Source organism: Phyllobates terribilis, unplaced genomic scaffold (assembly GCF_046119375.1).
Source record: "Phyllobates terribilis strain yellow unplaced genomic scaffold, ASM4611937v1 Scaffold_11__3_contigs__length_659146591, whole genome shotgun sequence".
Classification (NCBI taxonomy): Eukaryota; Metazoa; Chordata; class Amphibia; order Anura; family Dendrobatidae; genus Phyllobates; species Phyllobates terribilis.
This window is the reverse complement of record NW_027362771.1, coordinates 34,691,019-34,710,970: the sequence shown is the minus strand read 5'-3', so window position 1 is coordinate 34,710,970 and position 19,952 is coordinate 34,691,019. Positions and strand designations below refer to the sequence as shown.

General features: G+C 43.1%; 1 protein-coding gene across 2 annotated transcripts in view; it reads left to right on the top strand.

Annotated features, from left to right (window-relative positions):
- The first annotated feature begins 12,344 nt into the window (after positions 1–12,344).
- Positions 12,345–19,952, top strand: part of FAM193B (family with sequence similarity 193 member B) — a 75,751-nt gene continuing 68,143 nt past the window's right edge. The window contains exon 1 of one of the 2 annotated variants that reach the window (XM_073651181.1): positions 12,345–12,652. In XM_073651181.1, the coding sequence (XP_073507282.1) occupies positions 12,509–12,652 (144 nt within the window). In that variant the 5' untranslated portion in view covers positions 12,345–12,508. The remainder of the gene's footprint in view (positions 12,653–19,952) is intronic. The other variant, XM_073651180.1, reaches the window with a different exon arrangement.

Here is a 19,952-nt window from a genome sequence, read left to right as displayed (position 1 = left end):
GATTTTGGATGGTTTAATTTTTTTTCCATACCATAACAATTGGACATATGGTCCTTCTGTATGCTGTACTTTTTGTATGACAAAATTAGGGCATATGAACAATATAGTGGGAGGAAGTCCCTTGTTTAATCCACTCCATGAGTCGGGAGGAAGAACCGCCTGGGCAGGTCCAAACGGACGTGCTTTACATGGACTGCAAATCATTTTAATGGCTACCATGTCATGCTACAGTCCTTCTGCAGTTACCAATAAGTAGCCTTGTCACATGTAAAGTGACCACCCCCCAACTGCATTTTTTCCCCATAGTGTAGAGTTTTGCTTTCTCTAGCTCCCAAGGCACACATCGGCTGTCTGATCACTGGGGATCGTCATGCAACAGATCTGCAACACTGTTTTTCTCTTGGGTCTCGTGCATATGACCGATAACATCAGACAAATTCTATTCCGGGTGTGGCATTCATACATTGCAGCACGGTGGCTCAGTGGTTAACACTGCAGCTTTGCAGCGCTGGGGTCCAAATCCCACCAAGGACAACATCTACAAGAACTTTGTATATTCTCCCTGTGTTTGTGTGGGTTTCTTCCCACACTCCAAACAGCTACTGATGGGGCTCACAATCTAGATTCCCTAATGGGACAGTTCTGATAGGGTCAGCAAAGCGCTGTGGAATTAATGGTGCCATATGAGTAAAATAACTAAATATGATCTTCTATGAGGTTGTGCACATGTCCGAATGTCCGTTTTTGTTTTTTTCTCTCCTTGAACCAAGTGGTCCGAAGAAAAAATCAAAGACCTGTCCGATTTTTATCCGAGTGTTGGATCAAAATCAGCAATGCAAGTTTACAGGTCTGTGAAAAACATTGGAGCACACTCTGATTACCATATTTTTCAGACTATAAGACACACTTTTTTTTTTCCTCCCAAAATTTTGGAGGAAAGTGGGGGGGCTGGGGGGTGCGTCTTATAGTCCGAACATATGTGCTGTGGGTGGTGGGAGGGCTGGGGGGGGGGGGGGAGCACAGGAGGCAGCTGCAGCCTCCGCTGTGCCCGCTACTAAAGAAAATTAATATTCCTTAATAGCCGTCACACTGTACCGCAGCACGGCTCCTGCTGCCGCTCTGCGATCTGTGTGCCCGCTATTAAAGCTCATGAATATTCCCTACAACCCCCTCCCATGGGTTGTAGTGAATATTCATGGTCTTTAATAGCAGGCACGCTGACCGCAGAGCGGCAGGAGGAGCCGTGCAGCGGTACAGTGTGCCGGCTATTGAAGAGACTGAATTGTCACTGCTCCCCACGCACAGAGTCCCGGCGTGGGGAGCAGTGACTATTCCGGCACAGCATCTCACACTGTGTGAGGGCGCATGGCAGGGACGCCATGCGCGGCTCACACATTGAGTGTCGGCAGCAGAGCGGGACAGCGCTGGAGGAGAGAGGAGGAGAGTATGATTTTTTTTTTTTGTGGGCAGCGTGACGGGGGGGCTCAAGGGGTGCCATGCATTCCAGGATGGGATGGGGGCCACGTATACCAGAAAGGAGGGGCCATACATACCAGGATGGAGGATATTAACAGAATTGGGGGACATTACCCCTATAATAGTGTCAGCAGCAGACCCCCTCCCCCTTAACAGGGCATCATGACCACATTTTTTTTCCTATTTTCCTCCTCTAAAACCTATGTGTGTCTTATAGTCCGAAAAATACGGTACATCCAAGTGCAGGCTGCTTTTCACAGACTGACAGAATGGAGAGGGTGGAGAAACCTTTTTTTCCTCTTTACCTCTGAGAAAAACTGATGTCACCATGCGTAAACTCTGATCAGAGTCTCAGAGAAAAATGGTAGTGTGCACCTTCTAAAAAGAAGCTATGACGCAGATGTCAACAGAACCCTAATGTATGAGTAGTAACGATTGAAAACTATTTTTTTTATATAACTATATTGTATACATTTATATTTTTATTATAACTGGAAAATTGCACAATATTTTTTTTTCAAAATGTTGTCACCCTATAAATAAAATCAATACACTTTACAGCTGGAGAGATATTAACTGGGTATTCCCATCTCAGTCATATATACCATATACAAAGCATATTATCAAAAATGTCTGCTAGATTTTGAGAAGCCAAAGAGTTGGACTTGTTAAACCCACAACTATCAGATGTTTAGGCCATGCTGTTCATATCTAAGATTGGACTTGCACTCTAACTACATTACACACAAGACAGGTTTGTAAATATGTAAAAAAAAAACTATGAGGAGTAACTGGTGTTAGCAGTTGTGTTTCTTTAGTTTTTTTTAACCAGCCATCCATAAATACTAGAATTAAAGACTACTTCTAAGTTCTCAACTAAACTGTATTTTCCATGGAATAACCATGCTGTCACAATTATTATTGCTAAACACAACCACTCGTCTACTTCTTTTGTCCGCTCTTATAAAAGTTATGGAGCAACCCCTTAGTATGGACCTATTCTAGGGATAAGTAGGTAATCAATATCAGATCGTTGGGGGTCCGACACCCATCACCTCAACCGATCAACTGTTCCCAGTGTCGGCAGCAGTTGAATGTTAGCAGCTGTTGTGCTGAATAGCACAACTCAGTCAACTGTGTAGTGACTGCTCTCATGCACTGCAGATCCATGCCTATTCGAATGAATACAAGAGGATCTGCAGCACCCAGTAGTGGCCACTACATAGGTGACGGAGAAGTGCTATTCAACTTGACAACATCAGGCTGCTGCCGGCACTGAGAACGGCAGATCGATGAGGGGGCTGAGTGTCAGACATCCACTGATCTGATATTCCATCATGAGGACAAGTCATGAATATAAAAATAGAGGAGTAACCCTTTAATATTCCTCTTCTCTCCGGCACTTTTAAGATAATTTAATCTGTTGGTTTATTCAGACCCGTATATTTAGCATCACGTTTTAAAGAGAACCTTCTGGCTTGAAAAAGGATTTCACAAAACAAGAAATAGCTTCATTCATTATTACATTGCTGTCTTTGACCTAATGAGGCTGGCCACTACTTTTTTTTTTTTTTTTATTGATGGCTTATCCTAGGATGGGCCAGCAATATATGATCGGTGGGGGTGCATCTGCCAATCCGATGTTACCAGCGGCCTGAAGCTCTCAGATGCAGCCATAACACAACACCTCTGTCAAAACTTCAGTGGTTGCGCACTACAGTTCCTCCCCCATTCTTTTGATTAAAGGGTGGCAGTACCCAGCTCTGACCACTATAGATATAACTGAGCTGCTGTGTTGCACAAAAATTGCCATGACAGCTGATCAGCTGATTGCCTAAGGATAGGCAATCATGAAAAAAGTAGTGGCCAACCTCTTAAACTTTCAATAAGAAGTGCATTCTACATGTTTTTTTTTTTCTTGATTCAATAATATGCATTTTATAAATCTAACGCATGTTAATTAACAGTGTAATACAGCAACGTTGATTTTCAAAGTCCATATAATTTCTTACTAAGCATACAATCTCATCACGTCTAACATCTCTTTACTTATCCTTTTCTTGGGCAGTATATTTAAACTGCTGTAAAAAGGTAGGTGTTGAAAACCACCATAGTGCAGCATAAGGCATTAAAAAATAATGTATAGTTGTGCAAACTATTCGCAGGACCCTGGTGCAGCTGACAGTCCTGTAAATCATTTTGCTCAACTCTAATGTACTGGTTTGTTTCATGCCTTGTGTTTACTTATTAAAGTTACTGTGCCATGTCTGAGTTGTCTCCCATTTTTGTTTTCCTTCTTCCCTCTTTAATATGGCTCTCCTTAACTAGACAAAATTTCCAATTATCACATTTCTCTTGTTCCTGTTTAATAGTTGCTGCAATAGATCATTGACACAGCTGCTCTCCCCTGATGTACAAAGTAGATTCTCTGCGCCTCCTACGCGAGGTCTACGCAGCCGAGCCTCGGCGCCTCCTACGCGAGGTCTACGCAGCCGAGCCTCGGCGCCTCCTCTACCTCTGTAATCCACTACCATAAAGGAATGACCTTGTGCTGCAATGATTAGGTGAGCCCTACTATGCAGGCAGGCATCCATCTACAGATCTCATAAGAACTGAGGTACTGTAGGCCGATAAACCATTTAACAAACTATTGCTCTACCAACACTACTCTGAAATATTGAAACTTGACAAGAAGGGTTAATATATTCATGCTGCTTGCACTAAATCCTGACAAATCAGCTTTATGCCACAGAAATCTGGATTCTTCTGTTAAGACAATGGGCCTGAGTCATCAAAACTTTCACGTCAGAATTCGACTGGTGACTTTTAGCATTTTGACATCAGTTTCTCCCAGCTTTGACAAAGTGGGTGGAGCTGAGGAGGGACGCAACAGCTCATCAAGTTCATGACAAGCTGTGTTTTGTATGCCAGAAATCTCACTCCAGTACCTGACTGGAGTAAAATTTCTGGTGTGGCACATGGAGGTGCATGACACTTGTCAGATGCTCCAGATTCATGAAGAGGCATGCATCTCTTCATGAATTAGGAGCGTCTGACTCCAGCGTGTTCCCTCATCAAGACCAGTGTGAACAACGCCAGTCTTGATGAATCGTGCCCACTGTTTTTTTCACTTCCCAGTCATTCAATGTTTGTGGTGGGTGGGGTGGGTTTTGTCACTAGTGTCTTGCCTTCCTGGTTCCCTACAACAGCAATGGCCCTTTAAAGGTACTCTCAGCACAGAACTGTTCAAACCAAGTACAGGTGCTCCGTGCAGCATGGTGTGGCCTCATATTAGAAACTTCACTGATTAAGGCAGGGATGTCAAGCTCAAACACACAGAGGGTCAAAATGAAAATCTTGGACAAAGTCGCAAGCCAACCAGTAAACCGTATAATGGGCCCTACATAGTCCTCCATACAGTATAATGGGCCCCACATAGTCCTCCATACAGTATAATGGGCCCCACATAGTCCTCCATACAGAATAATGGTGGCGGTTCTGGTGTTGCGGGCCATGTTTGGCATTTATGGCTTAAGGATTTCATCTAGGGATGTAGTAAGTATTTTGAATCTACAGGTGCCTCACAGAATTTTATAATATTGAGACATGGAAATATAACATCTTAGTGGTAAAAATGTCATTTTTGTATTTGCTGTAAGTTTGTCAGTTACACAAGGGTTAATAGGTGAAACTGGACCCCACAATTTATTACCCAACTTCTCCTGAACCTGCCTTATATGTTGTCAGAAACTACAACTAGGCTACACGTCAGTGCTGAGGAGGAAGGAGCGCTATTTGGCTTTTGGGGCACAGATTATGCTATAGTTTGCAGGCGACGTTTGCTGAGCCCCTAATGTGCCATAGCAGCAGAAAAAAAAACAAAAGTGACCCCATAGCAGAAATTGCATCTTTCAATAAATTAATCTACCGCTGCAGTGACTATTTCGTAACATCCAAGTCATGCATTATTCTGTAGAATTGCAAATCTGACAGTTTAGTGCATTGCTCCCCCATACAGTGTAGCGCCCCCATGTATTGTGCCCAGCTTGTGCTCCTGGAGACATACACCCCGTAAATTAAGCGTGCTCTCCCCATTACAATAATGCCAAACATGTGCCAACTTATTGCGGTTTAGGCACTGGATTTTATTTGAGAGGATGGGAGCTGACTCTTTTCCAGAGTCTGCTCTATCAGTAACGTGTGAACCCCAATATTTCCAGTGACAGGTGACGGACCTGAGTGGGGGCTGGTTTTGTGCGGATAATTTAGGGTTTTTAATTGGTAAGATTTTTCAGTACATAACATTTTTTTCGATCGCTTCCATTGTAAGGCTGGGATCATATTCTTCTGATCTATGCGGAGCACTTACGTTGGAGTTTCTGTGTAAATCTCACAAAAATGCGATTCAGATGAAACCCCCAATGGCATCACTCACCATAATGAGGTAGATGGAGACACTTTGGAGTCCATTTGGCATCTGTTCTGATGGTATCAATCTTTTTAGGTGTGCACAGAACTGTGGTCATCCACACTCGTGCTCTAAAAAGACACCTAAAATAATGTGACACCACCGAAACAGAGACTAGATGGCGTCCAAAGTGATTCCATGTGCCTCATAAGTGAGTGGTTCCGTCTGAGGTTTTGTTTGAATTGCGTGCTTTAGGATTTACTCAAACTCTGATGTAAGTGCTCAGCGGAGAGTGCAGGATAAATGTGACCCAAGCCTCGTTCTGATTTTTGGGAGGTACAGTGCCTTTTGAAAATATTCACTCCACCTCTTGGCTTTTTACCTATTTTGTTACATTACAACCTGTGTTTACATTTTTTTGTAATCCGATTTGTGTGTGATGAATCAGCACTAAATTTTCTAATTTCTTAAATTTATGGGATAAAATAACGAAAAATGTGTATATGTATTCACCCCTTTTTACGATTAAGCCCCTAAAAATTTGTGGTGCAAGCAATTCTCTTCATAAGTCACATGCTTAATGAAAAGAAGTCCACCTGTGTGCCATCTGTTATGCACGCAGATGGTGCTTGTGGTTCATGGACCCACTGTGCCATGGGGCTTGGCTTGTCTAGGTGGTAGCTAAGTGCCTACCTGGTGTTCACTAGAGCTCCTGATGGTGGAGTGAGACTGGAGCTGCCAGGTACCACTCCTAGGCAGCCCCTGGTACTATAGCTTCTGACCCCAAGGGTCACGCACGCAGACTGTAACTCCGTTCAGACAGCGCAGTTTCTGGATTCTCCGGTAGAGCGATACTGACACAGACAGGACTGGATTTGGAGACTGGTTTTAGCAGTCCAGACATATGTAGCACACGTTCAGACACTGGGCGCACACGGACCAGGGGACGAGGTTCAGTCGCTGGGCGCACACGGACCAGGGGACGAGGTTCGGTCGCTGGGCGCACACGGACCAGGGGGCGAGGTTCGGTCGCTGGGCGCACACGGACTAGGGGGCGAGGTTCGGTCGCTGGGCGCACACGGACCAGGGGGCGAGGTTCGGTCGCTGGGCGCACACGGACCAGGGGGCGAGGTTCGGTCGCTGGGCGCACACGGACCAGGGGGCGAGGTTCGGTCGCTGGGCGCACACGGACCAGGGGGCGAGGTTCAGGCCTGGTGTACAGCTGTCACCCATGGTAATTTTGGCCACGGGGCGGCACTATTTACTTATTCCTGATCGCCATTTTAAAACAGCGCTGAGAGAATAAGGACTCTTAGTGACCCCAATTTAAATGCATATTTGCTGTCGGTAAGGGGTTAACTACACCTTGTTTCCCATCTATCTCCACTCTTCTCTGGCTCTATAATGGCATTGCTGTCAATTAAAGAAGGTTGGGGGGTGGAGATAGATGGAAACCATGCATGTGGTAAAGGTGTCTATAAATGATGGGCCCCGCCATGGAGCACTTAGTGCCTGTCCTGGGTTTGAACAGTCATTCTGTGCTGACAGAGTCCCTTGAACTGCTCCTCTGTTACTGACCAGCCATGCTAAGTAACGAGTTGTGCAATTTGCTCGTCTGTAAAACATCTGCTTATCCGAAAGGACCTCTATCATTGATCAATTTTTAAAGTTCACAGGATCCTCTTTTTCTGGATACTCTCCTAGAACACACAATTCTTGGTATTCTCTAGACACCGCTGGACAAGACTTCCCTGTATTTTTTTCTTTTTAAATATGGATCACAGAGTCTAGCATGGACCGCTATAAATTGCTCGTAATCACGCAGTAGATCTCTTTTAGTGTGAATCTACAATAGAATGGAAATATTAAGGCCACGTCCAGTGCACCTGTTTATATTCTACTTTTCCTCTGACTGTTCAAGTCTTGTTATGAATTAAAAATACTGAGAAACTACTGAACGTGTGCAAGTGGCCTAAGAAGTTTGTTTACTCTCAACTTAAGTAACTGATAAATGTTCCATTTTAGTGATCATCAAATGAGATAACTATTAGAGTTTATAAGTTCTGTCAATTATGCACGCGGCATTACCATGTTTGTTGTTTTTTTTTTTTTCCAATGGTTTGCAGTTTCTTTACATTCTTGTAAAAAAAGGGTGACGTGAATTGATATAAACTCTGTTGATATCAACATTGAAATTGCAACTCCGAATTATAGAAATCACAGAAATAATCATGGGACATGAGCGCTGATGGGCGTGTCTTGTGACGTGCTTCCGTTTGGCACGAGTTAAATGCCGCTGTCAGAGATTGACAGCGTCACTTAACATGTTAACAGCCGTGGGTGGATCGCGATTCCTCCAGCCGCTGTTAGGGGCACATGACAGCCAATCAAATAAGCTGTCATGTGCTGGGAAAGATGCGGGCTCAGTGCCGGAGCCCACAACAAATACAGGGACACAACCTATGGCGTACCTATACGTCATAGGTTGTGAAGGGGATAAATTAGTACCACAAAGCTGATTTCTTCACCAATTGTATTATAAATTAATCAGCAAGACAGCGCCATTACAGATCTATCTTTACTTTATAAAATTGTGCTGACTGGTTCTCCTTAATAACATGAAAATGGAGATAACATTTTTAAAACTTCTTGATGAATTCACTATTGAGAGTGTGTGCCATGCACAAAAATACATGTACTTACATGCCTTGTCTGCTATCAATGAGGTTATTAATGGCTGCCTGGGAATGTTCTGCAATGATGAATACACTTTGGCACAGAAATCATCAAGATCCGCTATGGGCAGCTCCCTTTGTAATTGCTGACCAATGATGTGCTTGATGAGAGACAAGTCTGGAGATGCTGCAGACCATGGTAGCTAGTTTTGAGCAAGCAGCCTGCTCACACTAGCATAAGTGACATATAGGCTGGCGTCTTATTGGAAAATTTCTCCTGGGGCATTTGGTGAAAATTAATGTACCACTGGTTTCAGCGGTGTATCTAGGTTTTCTGGCACCCGGAGCAAGAAATCAGTTTGGCGGCCCACCTCCCCCTCCTTAGCACATATTGGACTTGCACATTTAGTCACGTGCTGACAAGCTGCTCTCCCTAAGGCTATGTGCCCACGTTGCATTTATGAAGCAGAAAATTTCTGCTTCATTTCTGCAAGTCCTCTCCCGGAAAAACGCATGCGGAATTCCGCACGCGTTTATCGCGCATTTTTCGCGCGTTTATCACGCGTTTTCCACATGCGGAATTGCCTTGCGTTTTTTATGCATTGGACAAAGGCAATTCTGCTTGCGGAAACGCAAAATTAAATGACATGCTGCGGATTTTTGAACGCAGCATAAACGCTGCGGAAAAATCCGCAGCATGTGCATAGAACTTGCGGAATCCCATTGGGGACCATGGGGTGCGGGTTACCAAGCGTTTTACAAGCGTTTCCGCTGCGGAAATTCAGAATCAAAAACGCTTGAAAAACGCTACGTGGGCACACAGCCTAATTCTCTCAATGTTCAGAGAAAAACTGAGAGAAGCAGAAAGAAAAGCGAGTTGTCACATGACCGTTAGTATGAAAATCGCTTATGAGTGAAGTGGCCATGTGGTGACTGCTGGAACCAGCAAGTAGAGCTGGATCCTGAGGCCACAGCCCCACTATCAGTATTTGGTCAGTATTTTTTCTCAGGAGTGGGTGATAAATGCAGAATTGGTTCTATTAAACCTTTTCTCTGATTGTTCCTCTCCTGGTTAGTGGGGCCGTGGCCTGACTGAGTATATTACACACTGTTGGGATCGGCATGCTACAGGGCTTCATTTTATAATTAAAGGGCTTGTCCAGGTTTGAGATGAAAGTCTGCATTTACTTTGTGACTGCAGGCTTCTGAATTCTCACCGTGCGCCCTGCACACTTTAAGGATTCTCCCTTGCCGGTGGCAAGAGTGGATGGTCATGTGAGCACAAGTATGTGATTTGTATATTTCTGGCCACATTCCGACTAAACTTGTCTGACCTCGCTCAATTCATTTTCATTGAGTGAGGCCACACATGTCTCGTCGGCACGAGAGAATCCTGACAGCCTGCAAAGCACACTGAGAGAATTCAGAAGTCTACAGTCACATAGGATGACTGCAGATTCACCACAAACTTGGACAACCCCTTTAATGCTCCCAACATAAATAAAACATGAGTATTAGTATCACAAAAAAACATTTATAACCAGGTACCTGATAGATGACGTCTCTGATTGGAATTGTTCTCTTTCTTTTCTTCATCTTGTCCAGACTCCATGATGACTTTTCTCATCCACAGCTCGTCTCTGCAGACTTCCATCTTCTCCGGTCTTCTGCAGCACATCCCCACACGATGCCCTTAAGATAGCAATGTCATTATAATGCTCTTGAATAAAAATATCTGCCCTACGCTGAGCTTCTGAATATATAATTGCCCCTCACTATATTCCCTGCACAAAATACGACCCCCACACTGTCCCTCTTATGGTACATGCCCTCCACACTGCCCCTCCATTCCATACTGGGCCCCCTCTTCACACTATCCTCTCACACTGTGTTCCCTCTATAGGGCCCAGTCTCTATACTGTGCCCCCTCTATACTGTCCCCACACTACTCAGACTCTATTCTGTGTCCACTCACACTTTTCTCACTCCATACTGTCTCCTCACTCTATTCCCCTCAAGTCTCCTTGCACGTTTCCCCTTCCCTCCTCACACTGTCTCTTCTCACGTCCCCCCTGCTAAACATACTGTCTCCTCACATATTTACCCCCTCGCTCTCCATACTTCTTTCTGACATGTACCCGACTCCCCATACTGTGTCTACACACATTTTTCCCCTTGATACTTAAACTGTCTGCACCCATCTTCCCACTTGCCATACTGTGTTTGCACCCACTCCCCACTCGCTCCCCAGAGTCAATCCCCCCCTTCACACACAGAATAAATCCCCCCACTCCATCCACACACAGAATAAATCTCCCTCCTCCACACAGAACCTTCGGTGTCTTCAGCTCCACAGCAGTTACCACCAATGCTCTTCACTCTTCTACGTGCCGGCGAGTGACGTCAGCACCATGATCACATGACCTGATCACACTGCTGACGTCACTCTGACCCAGCGGTCACAGCTTCAATTGTACTCGCGTCTGAAAGCCGTTTGACATTCGGCTCAGAGAACGGCCAAATCCCAGTCCGGGGGCGGCAGAATGCAGCCGCCGGGGGAGACACTTCGGATCGCCTCATTAGGCGTCCCGACTGTTTCCCCCTGCTCCCTTCGCATGGGGCACATGCCCCGGCTGCCCCCGCCCCCTTTAGATACGCCTCTGACTGGTTTTGCAATTGATCAATTTAGTACTGCAAAGGAAATTACATATAACATACAAAGCCTAAAGCGTCAAAACAATGTCTACACAAACCAACAGAAGGTGCTTCCATAACATTGGGCTACAAGCCAGGCATCCAGGTACAGCTGTTCTATGGACCTAACTTCTCAAAGGCTATCATGGTGCACAGCAGGACGGCAATGGAACTCAAATCAAGGTTTATCCTCAGCGATGAGTCCTGCTTTTATCTTGGAGGCAATGATAGCTGGAGATCAGCCTGCAGAACACTTTGGCAAGGCCATGAAGCGGTCTCCATGAGAGAACCTGAAGAAGTTCCTAGATGTTTTTCAACACAATAACAGCAGGCCACATGTTGCTTGTGCTATTGTGAGTAGCCTCTGTGGCATGAACGTGGAAACATTCCCTACAGCATCTCTTGACTTAGATCCCATGGAGCACACCAGGGCCATCATTGGTCACAATTGCAAAGGCAGCTGCCAGCATTGGAGCTTGATGATTTGCCCAAGTGCATTCAGTGTGGTAGAACATTCCAGAGACAGAAATGGATAACCTCACTGATCGCAGCCAAGCCATGTAAGTGCAGACATCTGCGTGTGACGCTCATAATACTGAATAAATAGAATACATTTTGTTCCCATTTTCCATCATTTGCATATCCTTACCATGCCTACCCATCCTGTGATTTCTAGAATTCCTACTTTTCCTTCATGGTGGTGTTCAGGAGTGTAGAAGTATAGCTAGCTATAGCTCTATTAGATAACATCTCCCTCTGTAACATATACAGCATGTGCCCGGTGCAAATAACTATATGTCAGAACATGCCTGATGGCGCCTAAACCTGATCCCTCACCTGTATGCCCTCCTCAGCACCACATGCCGACAAACCTCAGTGCGTATAGGGCTAGAGCTACCACTCGTGAGACGCCCATCGCTACTTTAATTTCTAGCGCCAGCATTTACCCTAGTGCTCAGACACAAGCTCTGGTCTGCCCACAATAAAGATGGCGTGGCCTTATGTTTTAGCTGCGCGTAGATGTGAATTTGCCATTAGGTAAAATGGCGGCATTAACATCAAGGTGCACGCTAGATGCCAGCTGCACTGTAACCTTTACCCTGCTGGCAAGGGGCGTGGTAATGTTCCCCAGCAAGCCGCCATATTGCCTGTTGTCCTGTCCAAGGGGTATAGGTCTAGATCGTTGTCTTTGCAAATTACATTTGGTGTCGGAACGAATTGTGTGGGTCCAGGAGGCCGAGTGACGGAACAAGCAATGACCAGGAGGCGGAACAAGCAGGGAAGCAGCAGGCGAGAGCGAGCGGTGGGGCAGCAGAGGCCGGGGAAAGGGTCCCCTTCTTCTGATGGACCAGAGACAGATGCCAGAGAAAGCCCTGACGAGATGGGCAAAGGGGGGCAGGTAACGTGCCAGCTGCACTGCTGTCTAATAATATCACATGTAGTGCGGAGGCACACACCGACCACTGACAGATACTGGTATATATCTGTGTAATGTACACCTCCACTGCTATATACTGCTATATCTGTATAATACACACCTCCACTGCTATATACTGCTATATCTGTGTAATGTACACCTCCACTGCTATATACTGCTATATCTGTATAATACACACCTCCACTGCTATATACTGCTATATCTGTATAATACACACCTCCACTGCTATATACTGCTATATCTGTATAATACACACCTCCACTGCTATATACTGCTATATCTGTATAATACACACCTCCACTGCTATATACTGCTATATCTGTATAATACACACCTCCACTGCTATATACTGCTATATCTGTATAATACACACCTCCACTGCTATATACTGCTATATCTGTATAATACACACCTCCACTGCTATATACTGCTATATCTGTGTAATACACACCTCCACTGCTATATCTGTGTAATACACACCTCCACTGCTATATCTGTGTAATACACACCTCCACTGCTATATACTGCTATATCTGTATAATACACACCTCCACTGCTAATATACTGCTATATCTGTATAATACACACCTCCACTGCTATATACTGCTATATCTGTATAATACACACCTCCACTGCTATATACTGCTATATCTGTATAATACACACCTCCACTGCTATATACTGCTATATCTGTATAATACACACCTCCACTGCTATATACTGCTATATCTGTGTAATACACACCTCCACTGCTATATCTGTGTAATACACACCTCCACTGCTATATCTGTGTAATACACACCTCCACTGCTATATACTGCTATATCTGTGTAATACACACCTCCACTGCTATATACTGCTATATCTGTGTAATACACACCTCCACTGCTATATACTGCTATATCTGTATAATACACACCTCCACTGCTAATATACTGCTATATCTGTATAATACACACCTCCACTGCTATATACTGCTATATCTGTATAATACACACCTCCACTGCTATATACTGCTATATCTGTATAATACACACCTCCACTGCTATATACTGCTATATCTGTATAATACACACCTCCACTGCTATATACTGCTATATCTGTGTAATACACACCTCCACTGCTATATACTGCTATATCTGTATAATACACACCTCCACTGCTATATACTGCTATATCTGTATAATACACACCTCCACTGCTATATACTGCTATATCTGTGTAATACACACCTCCACTGCTATATACTGCTATATCTGTGTAATACACACCTCCACTGCTATATACTGCTATATCTGTATAATACACACCTCCACTGCTATATACTGCTATATCTGTATAATACACACCTCCACTGCTATATCTGTGTAATACACACCTCCACTGCTATATACTGCTATATCTGTGTAATACACACCTCCACTGCTATATACTGCTATATCTGTGTAATACACACCTCCACTGCTATATACTGCTATATCTGTATAATACACACCTCCACTGCTATATACTGCTATATCTGTATAATACACACCTCCACTGCTATATACTGCTATATCTGTATAATACACACCTCCACTGCTATATACTGCTATATCTGTATAATACACACCTCCACTGCTATATACTGCTATATCTGTGTAATACACACCTCCACTGCTATATCTGTGTAATACACACCTCCACTGCTATATCTGTGTAATACACACCTCCACTGCTATATACTGCTATATCTGTATAATACACACCTCCACTGCTAATATACTGCTATATCTGTATAATACACACCTCCACTGCTATATACTGCTATATCTGTATAATACACACCTCCACTGCTATATACTGCTATATCTGTATAATACACACCTCCACTGCTATATACTGCTATATCTGTATAATACACACCTCCACTGCTATATACTGCTATATCTGTATAATACACACCTCCACTGCTATATACTGCTATATCTGTGTAATACACACCTCCACTGCTATATACTGCTATATCTGTGTAATACACACCTCCACTGCTATATACTGCTATATCTGTGTAATACACACCTCCACTGCTATATACTGCTATATCTGTATAATACACACCTCCACTGCTATATACTGCTATATCTGTATAATACACACCTCCACTGCTATATACTGCTATATCTGTATAATACACACCTCCACTGCTATATACTGCTATATCTGTATAATACACACCTCCACTGCTAATATACTGCTATATCTGTATAATACACACCTCCACTGCTATATACTGCTATATCTGTATAATACACACCTCCACTGCTATATACTGCTATATCTGTATAATACACACCTCCACTGCTATATACTGCTATATCTGTATAATACACACCTCCACTGCTATATACTGCTATATCTGTATAATACACACCTCCACTGCTATATACTGCTATATCTGTGTAATACACACCTCCACTGCTATATACTGCTATATCTGTATAATACACACCTCCACTGCTATATACTGCTATATCTGTATAATACACACCTCCACTGCTATATACTGCTATATCTGTATAATACACACCTCCACTGCTATATACTGCTATATCTGTATAATACACACCTCCACTGCTATATACTGCTATATCTGTGTAATACACACCTCCACTGCTATATACTGCTATATCTGTGTAATACACACCTCCACTGCTATATACTGCTATATCTGTGTAATACACACCTCCACTGCTATATACTGCTATATCTGTGTAATACACACCTCCACTGCTATATACTGCTATATCTGTGTAATACACACCTCCACTGCTATATACTGCTATATCTGTGTAATACACACCTCCACTGCTATATACTGCTATATCTGTGTAATACACACCTCCACTGCTATATACTGCTATATCTGTGTAATACACACCTCCACTGCTATATACTGCTATATCTGTGTAATACACACCTCCACTGCTATATACTGCTATATCTGTGTAATACACACCTCCACTGCTATATACTGCTATATCTGTGTAATACACACCTCCACTGCTATATACTGCTATATCTGTGTAATACACACCTCCACTGCTATATACTGCTATATCTGTGTAATACACACCTCCACTGCTATATACTGCTATATCTGTGTAATACACACCTCCACTGCTATATACTGCTATATCTGTGTAATACACACCTCCACTGCTATATACTGCTATATCTGTGTAATACACACCTCCACTGCTATATACTGCTATATCTGTGTAATACACACCTCCACTGCTATATACTGCTATATCTGTGTAATACACACCTCCACTGCTATATACTGCTATATCTGTGTAATACACACCTCCACTGCTATATACTGCTATATCTGTGTAATACACACCTCCACTGCTATATACTGCTATATCTGTGTAATACACACCTCCACTGCTATATACTGCTATATCTGTGTAATACACACCTCCACTGCTATATACTGCTATATCTGTGTAATACACACCTCCACTGCTATATACTGCTATATCTGTGTAATACACACCTCCACTGCTATATACTGCTATATCTGTGTAATACACACCTCCACTGCTATATACTGCTATATCTGTGTAATACACACCTCCACTGCTATATACTGCTATATCTGTGTAATACACACCTCCACTGCTATATACTGCTATATCTGTGTAATACACACCTCCACTGCTATATACTGCTATATCTGTGTAATACACACCTCCACTGCTATATACTGCTATATCTGTGTAATACACACCTCCACTGCTATATACTGCTATATCTGTGTAATACACACCTCCACTGCTATATACTGCTATATCTGTGTAATACACACCTCCACTGCTATATACTGCTATATCTGTGTAATACACACCTCCACTGCTATATACTGCTATATCTGTGTAATACACACCTCCACTGCTATATACTGCTATATCTGTGTAATACACACCTCCACTGCTATATACTGCTATATCTGTGTAATACACACCTCCACTGCTATATACTGCTATATCTGTGTAATACACACCTCCACTGCTATATACTGCTATATCTGTGTAATACACACCTCCACTGCTATATACTGCTATATCTGTGTAATACACACCTCCACTGCTATATACTGCTATATCTGTGTAATACACACCTCCACTGCTATATACTGCTATATCTGTGTAATACACACCTCCACTGCTATATACTGCTATATCTGTGTAATACACACCTCCACTGCTATATACTGCTATATCTGTGTAATACACACCTCCACTGCTATATACTGCTATATCTGTGTAATACACACCTCCACTGCTATATACTGCTATATCTGTGTAATACACACCTCCACTGCTATATACTGCTATATCTGTGTAATACACACCTCCACTGCTATATACTGCTATATCTGTGTAATACACACCTCCACTGCTATATACTGCTATATCTGTGTAATACACACCTCCACTGCTATATACTGCTATATCTGTGTAATACACACCTCCACTGCTATATACTGCTATATCTGTGTAATACACACCTCCACTGCTATATACTGCTATATCTGTGTAATACACACCTCCACTGCTATATCTGTGTAATACACACCTCCACTGCTATATCTGTGTAATACACACCTCCACTGCTATATCTGTGTAATACACACCTCCACTGCTATATCTGTGTAATACACACCTCCACTGCTATATCTGTGTAATACACACCTCCACTGCTATATCTGTGTAATACACACCTCCACTGCTATATCTGTGTAATACACACCTCCACTGCTATATCTGTGTAATACACACCTCCACTGCTATATCTGTGTAATACACACCTCCACTGCTATATCTGTGTAATACACACCTCCACTGCTATATCTGTGTAATACACACCTCCACTGCTATATCTGTGTAATACACACCTCCACTGCTATATCTGTGTAATACACACCTCCACTGCTATATCTGTGTAATACACACCTCCACTGCTATATCTGTGTAATACACACCTCCACTGCTATATCTGTGTAATACACACCTCCACTGCTATATCTGTGTAATACACACCTCCACTGCTATATCTGTGTAATACACACCTCCACTGCTATATCTGTGTAATACACACCTCCACTGCTATATCTGTGTAATACACACCTCCACTGCTATATCTGTGTAATACACACCTCCACTGCTATATCTGTGTAATACACACCTCCACTGCTATATCTGTGTAATACACACCTCCACTGCTATATCTGTGTAATACACACCTCCACTGCTATATCTGTGTAATACACACCTCCACTGCTATATCTGTGTAATACACACCTCCACTGCTATATCTGTGTAATACACACCTCCACTGCTATATCTGTGTAATACACACCTCCACTGCTATATCTGTGTAATACACACCTCCACTGCTATATCTGTGTAATACACACCTCCACTGCTATATCTGTGTAATACACACCTCCACTGCTATATCTGTGTAATACACACCTCCACTGCTATATCTGTGTAATACACACCTCCACTGCTATATCTGTGTAATACACACCTCCACTGCTATATCTGTGTAATACACACCTCCACTGCTATATCTGTGTAATACACACCTCCACTGCTATATCTGTGTAATACACACCTCCACTGCTATATCTGTGTAATACACACCTCCACTGCTATATCTGTGTAATACACACCTCCACTGCTATATCTGTGTAATACACACCTCCACTGCTATATCTGTGTAATACACACCTCCACTGCTATATCTGTGTAATACACACCTCCACTGCTATATCTGTGTAATACACACCTCCACTGCTATATCTGTGTAATACACACCTCCACTGCTATATCTGTGTAATACACACCTCCACTGCTATATCTGTGTAATACACACCTCCACTGCTATATCTGTGTAATACACACCTCCACTGCTATATCTGTGTAATACACACCTCCACTGCTATATCTGTGTAATACACACCTCCACTGCTATATCTGTGTAATACACACCTCCACTGCTATATCTGTGTAATACACACCTCCACTGCTATATCTGTGTAATACACACCTCCACTGCTATATCTGTGTAATACACACCTCCACTGCTATATCTGTGTAATACACACCTCCACTGCTATATCTGTGTAATACACACCTCCACTGCTATATCTGTGTAATACACACCTCCACTGCTATATCTGTGTAATACACACCTCCACTGCTATATCTGTGTAATACACACCTCCACTGCTATATCTGTGTAATACACACCTCCACTGCTATATCTGTGTAATACACACCTCCACTGCTATATCTGTGTAATACACACCTCCACTGCTATATCTGTGTAATACACACCTCCACTGCTATATCTGTGTAATACACACCTCCACTGCTATATCTGTGTAATACACACCTCCACTGCTATATCTGTGTAATACACACCTCCACTGCTATATCTGTGTAATACACACCTCCACTGCTATATCTGTGTAATACACACCTCCACTGCTATATCTGTGTAATACACACCTCCACTGCTATATCTGTGTAATACACACCTCCACTGCTATATCTGTGTAATACACACCTCCACTGCTATATCTGTGTAATACACACCTCCACTGCTATATCTGTGTAATACACACCTCCACTGCTATATCTGTGTAATACACACCTCCACTGCTATATCTGTGTAATACACACCTCCACTGCTATATCTGTGTAATACACACCTCCACTGCTATATCTGTGTAATACACACCTCCACTGCTATATCTGTGTAATACACACCTCCACTGCTATATCTGTGTAATACACACCTCCACTGCTATATCTGTGTAATACACGCCTCCACTGCTATATCTGTGTAATACACGCCTCCACTGCTATATCTGTGTAATACACGCCTCCACTGCTATATCTGTGTAATACACGCCTCCACTGCTATATCTGTGTAATACACGCCTCCACTGCTATATCTGTGTAATACACGCCTCCACTGCTATATCTGTGTAATACACGCCTCCACTGCTATATCTGTGTAATACACGCCTCCACTGCTATATCTGTGTAATACACGCCTCCACTGCTATATCTGTGTAATACACGCCTCCACTGCTATATCTGTGTAATACACGCCTCCACTGCTATATCTGTGTAATACACGCCTCCACTGCTATATCTGTGTAATACACGCCTCCACTGCTATATCTGTGTAATAC